The 10,532-nt window shown below is 31.4% G+C and overlaps 1 protein-coding gene across 1 annotated transcript; it reads right to left on the bottom strand.

Moving 5' to 3' along the window:
- Positions 1-8,741: 8,741 nt before the first annotated feature.
- On the bottom strand, positions 8,742-10,264 carry LOC111410406 (NAC domain-containing protein 104-like). Its single transcript, XM_023040722.1, has 3 exons — positions 9,783-10,264; positions 9,359-9,627; positions 8,742-9,158 (listed from the first exon to the last, which is right to left on the bottom strand). Exons 1-3 carry the CDS (start codon positions 9,946-9,948, stop codon positions 8,997-8,999), a joined length of 597 nt encoding a protein of 198 aa, XP_022896490.1. The 5' UTR covers positions 9,949-10,264; the 3' UTR covers positions 8,742-8,996.
- Between the last annotated feature and the right edge of the window lie 268 nt (positions 10,265-10,532).

The raw sequence follows: 10,532 nt of genomic DNA, 5'->3' as shown, positions 1-10,532 counted from the left end.
TAATTCTTGTTTTCTTCTCAATATCATTTCAGGCTAGAAATCTTTATGCTAGATATAATGTGGTTTTTAATCTTTATTTTTATATTTTTGACTCTGAAGACATGTTTTTGGGTATTGAATGATTTGCATGACTATCTTTTCTCTACAACTATTGTGCATGGTGGTTGTATGAATTTGATAGTTTGTTTTATGTGTTCAAAATAACGAAAATAGGCTCGATATAGTATTAATCATTATAGTGTTCGATAGTGGATAAAAATATATCGCTATGCTATGTGTGAATCTTTGAGTGTTTATAAAAATTCATGCACTCTAATATGTTTACATCCGTTATAGAAATATAATCGGTCGTATATGAAAGTAGGTTTAACTTTACTCGAGTGAGATTATTAAATAAATGAGAGTGTTGATTCTTCATAACTCAATCGCATTGTCAAATTATAGGACTAAGGTTAAAAATGATTATTACAAGAGGATTCGGGATCTCAGTGCGTCTGTCATTCGTAAGAATACATAATGTGCATTTAATGTAAAATTTGTATTGTTTTTAGTTCACTTAGTTGTAATTTGTTTAAGTACATTATTTTAGCTATAATTTTTTCACCAACAAACACATCACATTATTACTATTTCGATTAGGTCGTGATATTTAAAATTGAACTAGATCAATCTCTATGAGATGATATTTGGACTCACATTTACTTTATTATTTGTTAATGAACCGTACACTTGTGATGATTTTAAACGAACACATAATTTTTGTAACAACGACTACACCGTTTAACTGGTATTAATAACTCTACTTAAAAAGCCACTAATATCCGAAGCATTATTCGTTTCCTCGTATTTGTTTCCAATTTATCTATAAAATCAATGGAAATAAATGCATACATAGATCCAAAAAGGATAGTAGTAGGTATATCAAATATCGGTAACATACCAATTATTACACCTTGATATTTCTTTTCTCCATCATCACAAACACTTTGGCCATTCTCTTCTTAAGTTGATCACCATCCTCCTTCTTTAGTAGACATTCTATAAGGAAATAACAGTCTTACCACAATTATAACATACTTCGTTTTCCTTGAAGACGCTCCCCAAGTGTTGTTTGTTGCAAGTGTGGCATGTAGGAAAAGTTTTATTTGAGCCTAACCAAATATTTTCCTTCTTATTCTGGTCCCTTCCATTTTCCTCGTTGTGGTCCTCCCACTTCCTCATTACAAAAGACTCAGTACTCGATTGGGTTTTCGTTTCCAATCCTAAATCAATCGAGTTTACTTGTGTTCGACGTACGATTTCTGCATAAGTAGTATATTGCTATGCTGCCATGATTCTCTTAATCTTTGATCTTAATTCCATTTCGAACCTTTTAGCCTTATATAGTAGATATTTAGAATGTATTCAAACTTTCCTTCATACTCTCCAAGCACCATAGTCCTCTATGTAAGCTGAAGAAATTCCACCTCCCTTTTATCCTTTAATGACTATGGAAAATATTTACCCATCAATGCTTCCTTGAATTAGTTCCAAGTGAGATTTCGTTGTTCTTCTTCAATCCTAGTATATGTTTCAAACTCCCACCAATGGCCAGCATCTTCACTCAACATGAAGTTCGCACAATAAACGTTTTGAGCTTTATTGCAGTTCATGTGTTTGAAGATCTCTTTAAGCCTTCTCAACCACTCCTTAGCTATGAAAGGATTATCTTTACCATCAAAGGATGGAGGTTTAAAATGCCAGAACTACTCAACAATCGAGTTCATTGTGTTGGCATTTTCTGTTGACTTATGTGCTAGTGCTTGAGCCTGTTGCCTACCCAAGTCTTTTACTCCTTAGTAAATCTCTGAACATAGCAACTTGATCTTTTTGTCTTCGTGTCAGTTTCTTTAGAAAGAGTAATATTTATCTTTGGAACTACTAAAACATACTACCCTCTTCCTAGCAGTCTCTCTAGTTTTAGCCATGTTTGTCTTATATGTGATGCTATGTCCAAAGTGTTGTATAGTTAAGTTTTAATTTTATGAGAATCGTATTACTAATTGCACAATTTCACGTAAAATACTAATGCACTTAATTGACATACACTTTAAGCAATAAAATGATGTGTAAGAAAAAACTCTATACGATTGTGCAATTAATTAGTATAAATGAAATATGAAAGGTAATATAAATAAATAAAAAGTATTATTTATCATTCAATACCTTCAAAATACTGGACAATGGCAAATTGATGAGTCCTTGGTGCCACGAATCTCATAACATTATTTTTCGTCTTGTTAATTTGAATAATGAGCAACTAAAAAGGCTTCTAGATGATGAGGAGGTAACAAGTGGACCACTTAAATCCCAAACTTCCCTTAGATAGTTTAGGCCTTTTTGAAAAGGTCTTTTAGTTTTATGAATACACACAAATCAAGAAAACTCAAACAATGGATTTTCTAATAAAGGAATTTTTTTTTTTTTTTGGAAATTGCAAAGATCAATTGAAAAATAGACTTTTGCTTTGATACCAGATTGTAACGCCCCAAATTCTAGCTACTCGATGCGTTACCATATATGAATTTCTTAAAGTGTTTAAAACAATTAATTTCAATATAATAAAAAATTCAATAAAATTTGAAAATCCTTAATAAAAGATATATTAAAATATGCAGAACGATTTGCAACCATATCATATATCAAAATATTAGTAAAAACTATTTTTTTAAATGCAATTCAAGTGGAACTATTTGAAATAAAAATGTTATCCACAATTGTGTCTAAATCTGAAAAAATAATCAAATGATTTTAAAAATTATATTGCTTCTAAAAATTAAATTACTTCATGAATAGGATCCATTGGTCTAGTAGAACATCCGTCCACCACTGTCCAGGATGCTAATTTTCACTTGAAATTTGTAAGTAATGAGAAAAGAGTCCAATGAATTATACTCAATGAGATGATTGCTACTCCGCATTCAATCAAACATGAAATTATGCATAAACTCTTTAGCCAACATCAAATAAGAATTATCACACCATTACAAATGATAATTCTAGCAAACTCTGCAAAATAACGTAAAGGCTAACAAATACTTAAATGTACACCATTTTTCCCAAAGGAGCATTGACCTGAAGTAATTAAATTCACATTTAACAACATATTTGAAAAGTTGTAGAAAAATCACTAATAACACTGGCCACCTTACCTCGTATAATAAATCTTGAATTGCTTGTACTTGGAAAGCAAATTGTGGGAACTTTTTTTCTTAAATTTTCTCTCAGCACTTGGCCGTTTGAGAAATTGAATGGAGGGTGAGAATAAAATATATTGTAGAATGCATTAGTTTTAATGCCTTATATATAGTAAACTAAAATCTGGTGTGGTGCAATCACATTAGGATTTATTATAGAAGTGAAGTTTCACTAATACTTGAATCTTCAATTCCCTCGCACTCTTCCCAAAATTGGATTAGGGTCCAATTTTGTATAATCTGATTGGCAATTTTATATTAGGTTTTGATAAGTTCTCTATTAACTAGAATTATACTAAAGTGGAATTATGATTGCATAACCTATGCACACGTGAAAATAAAATAAATTGAATTTTCTAATTGCATGTATTAGACATATTTTATTCTAATTCAAACAAACAACTTAACTAGTTTAAATTAATTAGAGTCCTCGACTGATCTAATACGAGCGAATTACCCTAATTGTCACTGTACTTTAAAAATCATCCAATTTATCATTAAACTTTGCAAAATGTTTCTTTGGGGTTATTGAACTTTAAAAATCACTCAATTCATCACTGAGCTTTGCAAAAGCTTCCCTTGGAAACCTTTTACAAAGTTCAGTGATAAATGGGGTGATTTTTAAAGTTTAGCGATCCGGTGAAATTTGTTTGCAAAGTTTAGTGACTATTCGGGTAATTCACTCGATCCAATACTAAAGTTTATTAGAAAACATAATTGTAAATCAAATCATACAAGATTAAGGACTTACATTTAATTTCTATCCTAATAAAGTATATTAGGATTACAAAATAACTAAAGATTATCACAAAACAATTACTCAACAATTAGGAGATGAATCAACCGAGGTTACCCCCCCCCCCCCCCCAATTATATTTTTCAAAAGTTTCTTTAGACGGTTAAAACGTGGGTTTAACTTATCTTCATTAACTTTCCTTAGTCCATAATTTGCAATTCATTATGAGCTTCAAAATGAGTCTAATATTGATAGGGTAATTCTAATTCCTTTAATAGTTAACTATATGGACCAATTAAATAAATATGAAATCTAATATTTATTTTCACTTTGATCCCTTAACTATTAAGGAAAAATCATAAGATCCAAATTAATTATTTAGTATAACAAATTAACTTGCATAAATACTTGACTAAACATGGCATTTCTATCAATTAGAAAATAAAATATATGCAGTAAAACTCATAAAATTTCGGGATTCTAAACAACAAATCCCCGAGCCTAAGATTGTGAGGAAAGTTATTAGATCCCTACCTAAAAGATTTATATCAAAGGTCACAGTTATTGTGAAAAACATAGACCTATATGCTATTAAGATAGAAAAACTAGCAGGGTCTCTCCAAACCTATGAGCTTAGCCTACCCTATACTAAGAAAAATAAGTTTCTAACCCTAAACACTGTTAAGAAAGAGACTAGTAAGCAGGCTAATGATGATACCTTAAAGGATGAGAAGTTTGCTTGCTTTGTTAAGAAATTCAAGAAATTCTTTCAAGATAATAAGAGATCTTCTAAGAAGTATAAGGGTATCTCTAGTAAATATAGGAAAGATAAAGAGATAAGAGTGACAGTAGAGATGCCAAGAAAATGTCTCAATCAGTTAGGTGTCATGAGTGCTAAGGTTTTGGACATGTTAGAGCCAAGTACCCAAGTTATAAGAAAACCCTAGATAAGGTTATGAATGCCTGTCTCAATGATAATAAGTCTAGCTCAAATCATGAAAAGTGAGAACTCCAATCTTGATAAAAGTGTGAACTATATGGCGTTTACCTCCGTGGTTAAGAGAATGAAAGAGAGGATGACATAGAGCAATCTGACTCTTTAAAGGAATAATCAAAAAGATGATAGGTATATATATGAGGCCTTTGACCAATTGTTTGAAGAGAGCCTTCAGTTGAAAAAAAGTTAATGGCTCTGCCTCTAAGAAATAGAATAAACTTGAGTTAGAAAAGGAGAGTTTTGTGGTTAAACTTGAGGAGTCGAATAGAAGATTGAATGAGTTGATGGTTGAGAAAGAATCCTTAGAAATTAAGGTTAAGACTCTTACTAGTGATCTTGAGAAATCTAGTACCCAACTTCAACCATTATTAATATTTCTAGGAAGCTTGAAAACATCTCAGGACTAAAGAAACCTGCTAGGAATCGGAGACGAATAGGATATAAAGAAATAAGTTTTCATACCTCTACTCCATCTAAAACCATGTATGTACTTGCCTCTAACAAGACTAAAAGTGTAGGAATCCTAGGAAAAGGATCTTTTGTGCAACATAGGGCTCCTTAATCTATGGTTCAAGACGCGAGACATAGAATTACTCCTAGATTCATTCACACTTGTCATAATTGTGGCGACTTAGGTTACATAAGGCCTAAGTGTTGTAAGCCCTTGGTTAGGAACAACAAATAAAATCTCATTACTTGTGTTAAATTCTTCACTAATCGAGTGATTTACTTGACTGATATAATGAGTTATTTGACTAAGATGATATCTTCTTTTAAGAAGATTTGTGTTAAAACAAGAAGTAAATCTCTAGTCAAAGTGATGTAATAAATTATGGTGTTACTCGCATTGTTCTTCAAGGTAAGAGTGCTTTTGTACCTCGTTGAGTAGGTCTATAGGTCCATACATATCTATTGTTTATGATATCTACATATTCATGCATGCACTCTAATCATCTGCTTTCAGAAGAAATCGAAAAATTTCTTGGGAATCCTACAAGATCCGTTCGTTCTTTATTCATTTATTATTATTATTATTATTATTTTTTTTTTTTTTGCACTCTCTCATTTTTTATTATCATTTTAAAGATTAAAATAAAAATAAAAACATGAAAGAAAGGGAAAAGGATTTTTAAAACAACACTTTGAAGTGATATTCTTAAACATGTAACACTTTGAAGTGATATTCTTAAACATGTTATTTTGTGATCAAGTACTAGTAAAATTAATGAGTGGAATTTTGTTTAGAACTTGTATGGTGTACTTTGTATATGTTATTTTATGTATCATATGCACTACATACATTAAACTCTTGTGAGTGCATATTCACCCCGTGTGTGAGATTTGGGATGACGGTCATCGGTGTGGTAAGGTGATCATGAATATGTATTGACCTTTAACTAGTTGACATAAACTCTTTTATGTTTCTTCAAAAGAAAAATGTATTAATCTTCAAAAAGATTTGAATTTCATAGAAAAATGTGATACATCTTATACTCCTCTTCGTAAATTTTATGAATCGAGTAATTAAGCTTGCTAGTTATCTAAAAATCTAGTACCTTATAGTCATCTGATTTGAAAGTCACCGGCCTTAAAAATAGAGAAATATATATAGTGTGTGCACGGATAGGAATAGAAAAAGTTATACAATATATGAGCTTTAAAAAGTTCTAGTAGCACTGGCTTTGACTTTCATAATTTGGAAAAAATAAATACATTCATTCACTAGTAATTTCTTTACATGTCTTTTCCCACAGATATAAGGTTTTAATTCTTGTCTATAGGAGGTTAGTGCACTTTTCACACATAGGTTGCTTATACAATTTAATCCATATAGAATTAAAATGAGTTATGTGAGAAGAATTCATTTTTCATGAATTATACTTGTATAAGTAATCAATTAACTATTCAAGTGATCATGTGAGTTGAGCTTTCAAGACATGATGTTATATTTAAAAATCCATGAAAAATAGTTATTTCTAGAAGAAAAAAATATCTCATCTCATGGTTTATATAGTGCGTCCACATGCATAGTTTTTTTCACTTACATCTCTCTGTGTTATACATGATTATATTGCTTGGATTCCCTTTATTATTCACGACAAAAATGGGAAGATATTATTATATATTTCAGGGAAGTATGTAGTAAATGAGTGAGGGGAAGTAGTTGTTTGTTTTTGAATATTTTGATTGATGATCAGACTAGGTGAATTTGATGTGTTGCCTTATTGATATTATGTTAATGTTTTTGTATAATATTAATATCACATCGTCTGTTGCTAGTTCAGCTATATTGAATTGTATCTCAAATTGTCATGTTTAGATGGTAAACTATTGTGAAATGGAGTGTTACATGTTTTGGCGTTTACACGTTCTACTTGTATTGTTTACATAATTTAGTTATGTGCTTAATTGTCTGTTTCCTCTTGCTTTTACACGTGATATTATTTTTTCATGTGTTTTGGAGATGAAGTTTGGGTATTGAGTCTTTAGGTTATTAGTGTAAGGTTGTGTTGATTGTATTGTTGAAATAAATAGTTTTGATATGGAATACCAAAGGGGGAGTTTTTTTGTCCAAATCATATTGGCTATTTCTATTTAAAAACTATAGTTTATTAAGTTGTAATTCCAGTAAAAGAGACAGAGGTTGTGAGTATATATTGAAGAAGTCAAAGATGAAACAAGGACCAAGTTATCGACGGAAAAACGTTTGTTGTCCACTATGGAAGCTCTCAAGTAGTTTTAGCAGGAAGCCGCCGCTCGCGCGGCTGCTTGATGAGCACTCAAGAGATGGTTATATTTGGATAAAACCCTAGTCACAATTTTAACAGATTTTACAACCCTAAATAACATCAACAACTCTATGTTTATAAATATTCAAGCCATAGTTCATTTCAAACATCTTTTGCAACTGGTTGAACCTATTTTCATACAAGAGAACAAAGCTTTGAAGATGAATAATATATTCCATAAATCTCTTGATTCAATTAGAAGATTAAGGCATAGAAGATCAAACACCAAAAGCTCAATCCTTTACCAATAATCCTTCAAAGTTTTGAAGTTTGGGAGAGACAAATGGACTTCTAGTTGGAGAAGAATAAGGTTCGTTCTTGGTGATCCATGTGGAAGGAAAAGAAGTCTAGAGTTGTTGGAAAGTGGACAAGGCATAATCAAAGAATTTTTTGGTGATATACAAGTTGGTTGATCATAGTCCATTAACGTTTAGTTGTATGTGGATCAACTATAAGTTAAATCTTTTGCAGTGGATTGTTTTGACAAGGTTTGTCAGAGATTTTCTTTATCTCTGTGAAGAGTCTTCAAGGGATTTTCCTTTGTTACCTTATTTTGCCCCCGTTTGGGCCTCATTATTTCAAATTATAATTTTTCTCTTTCTTATTTTCAATCTCACAATCTTTCATAAAATAATATTACACGTAAATCGAAAATTTTTTCTTCTTTTTTGACAACACATTCTGTAAAAAATACTATTCCAAAAATTATAAATCGAAATAATGGAGGCCAAACGGGGGCTTAGTGTTGATCTCATTTTTACTGCTTTAATATGCTTAATTGATTGACTGAATAATTAAAGTTTAATATTGATTAAAATTAATCATCTAGAAAAAATAATTATTAATTTATTACTTTTTTTATTGATTGTTATTTTAATTCTGTATTATAAATCTATTCATCCCCTCTAGAAGTTGCTGGGTCTAAATATTGGATAATTTTCAAATATCATGAATCTCATCCTGGCGGGGCGGGCTTTGCCCGGGGGGGGCACGTGTCTCCACTGGACGGACATGCCCATTGTGGCCTGTCCATCTAGCATAATTCAATATCGAAAAACAAGAACAAGAAGTCTTCTAACATTTACATCCTTACATGCATCATGCTTTTTTTTTTCTCGATATATTTCTTTTTCTTTTTCTAACATTATACATATATATCTATCGGTCTGACTGCTTCAAACATAACGATATGGTATCTACTACAGTGGATTAACGTTTAGCTCAGATGAGTGATTAATCTAATGTGGAAAATTTATCTCTTCTTGATCATCCTCCATTGACAGAAAGGCTTCATCCAGATAAGAAAGCTGATCTCCATCGCCATCAGTTTCGTGGAAATTGATCCCGTGACAGCTCATATTTGCTTCATGAACTCGGCATAGAACCCATTCATCTAAATCCTATATCGATCAATTAGTAAAAAAAATAATCAACTGCTAGTAAAAAATTACAAATTTTTTCATAATCTGTGTTGGAGGGATTTGAACTCAGATGTTAGTGTAAAAAGGCATTACATGAATTAATTTTAATTCTTTATTTTTATTTTTTAACATAAACCAAAGAAATATTTTTCTAAACAAAAAGTGTATAGTTGTCTTACTTGGATATGACTTTCTGCTGTTTGAGAAATTTCGCTGAAAATACCATTTTTAAGCAGATGATATTCTTCCATCATCCAAACAGTTTGCTTGTCTGAGCAAACAGCATCAGTATAGAACACAAGATATTTCTTGATTCCTACTTTGTTCCCGGTACTTGTATGTATGGCCTCATCAAGGCCTATCTCCTTCCAAAACCCTTTTTCCGTAGCTCGGTTTTGCATCTGTCTGCTGAAGAAATACGATTTCCTTTCACTCATAAAAGCCTTATCTATCGGCCAGAGAGAGAGAGAGAGAGAGAGACCATTTAGATACAAGGTACAACATATATGACATATCCTAGTGTAAAAATTGATCAAGAATTATTGTTGACAAGAAAATAATTCATATAGATGAAATAATCGAAGGCTATCAAATAAAACTTACCATTTAATTCCCATGGATTGGGTGGAAAACGATCAAGATCAGGGATGATATCGAAGTTGCAGGGCATGTTTGCAGCCTTGTGATATAGAAAGTAAAGAACAAGCTCTTCATCAGTCGGATCAAAGTAGAAACCAGGAGGGAAAATCGATCCTCTGTCTCCCATCATTTCAGTAAGCAAGTAAAGAAAACTAGATTTCGGTTGCAGAGTAGAATTTCAGAAATACGCTTTGATATATATACACACAAAAAAGAAAAAGGCATCGGTACGTACAACTGTGAGTGGGAAGTTTTTATCCTACCAACCGAATGCAGGAAATCAATTTCATATATATGCATAGAAACGGTCTACTCATAGTGGGTAAGAGTTATCTTACCCCGTTGCTGATGTACATCAAGCCTATAATTTTAACAATTTAATGTTGAATTATCAAAATTTATAGGCTTAATCGTTGCCACGTCACCGATGATTAAGTTTTATTCTAACCACCATAGGCATGAGATCATTCCCCTCTCTATATGTCTGTGTGTAAAGTGCGAAAATCATACCTGAGAGTTCAAAGGCGGCTGGTAATAGGAGAAAGGTACATTAAACTGCATTTTTATCAGTAAAGTGGAAATGTATTATGTTTGAAGTAACTTCGTTGAACTCTTGAGTTTTTGTCAAACCATAATTTATTTTTTGTTTATTTAATTATATATATATATATATATATTTTTTTTTTTTTTCTTTTTTTTTTTTTTTTTTGTTAG

The sequence above is a fragment of the Olea europaea genome, chromosome 2 (genome assembly GCF_002742605.1).
Source record: "Olea europaea var. sylvestris chromosome 2, O_europaea_v1, whole genome shotgun sequence".
NCBI lineage: Eukaryota > Viridiplantae > Streptophyta > Magnoliopsida > Lamiales > Oleaceae > Olea > Olea europaea.
The sequence above is the reverse complement of the archived record's forward strand: the minus strand, read 5'-3'. Positions and strand labels throughout refer to the sequence as shown.

Excerpts from the sequence above, each read along its gene's own strand:
- LOC111410406 (XM_023040722.1), bottom strand. The coding sequence starts at position 9,948 with ATGATGGGAGACAGAGGATCGATTTTCCCTCCTGGTTTCTACTTTGAT. Across the intron at positions 9,628-9,782 it reads CAATCCATGGGAATTAAATG|ATAAGGCTTTTATGAGTGAA; the intron begins GTAAGTTTTATT and ends TCTGGCCGATAG. Across the intron at positions 9,159-9,358 it reads CAGCAGAAAGTCATATCCAA|GATTTAGATGAATGGGTTCT; the intron begins GTAAGACAACTA and ends TGATCGATATAG.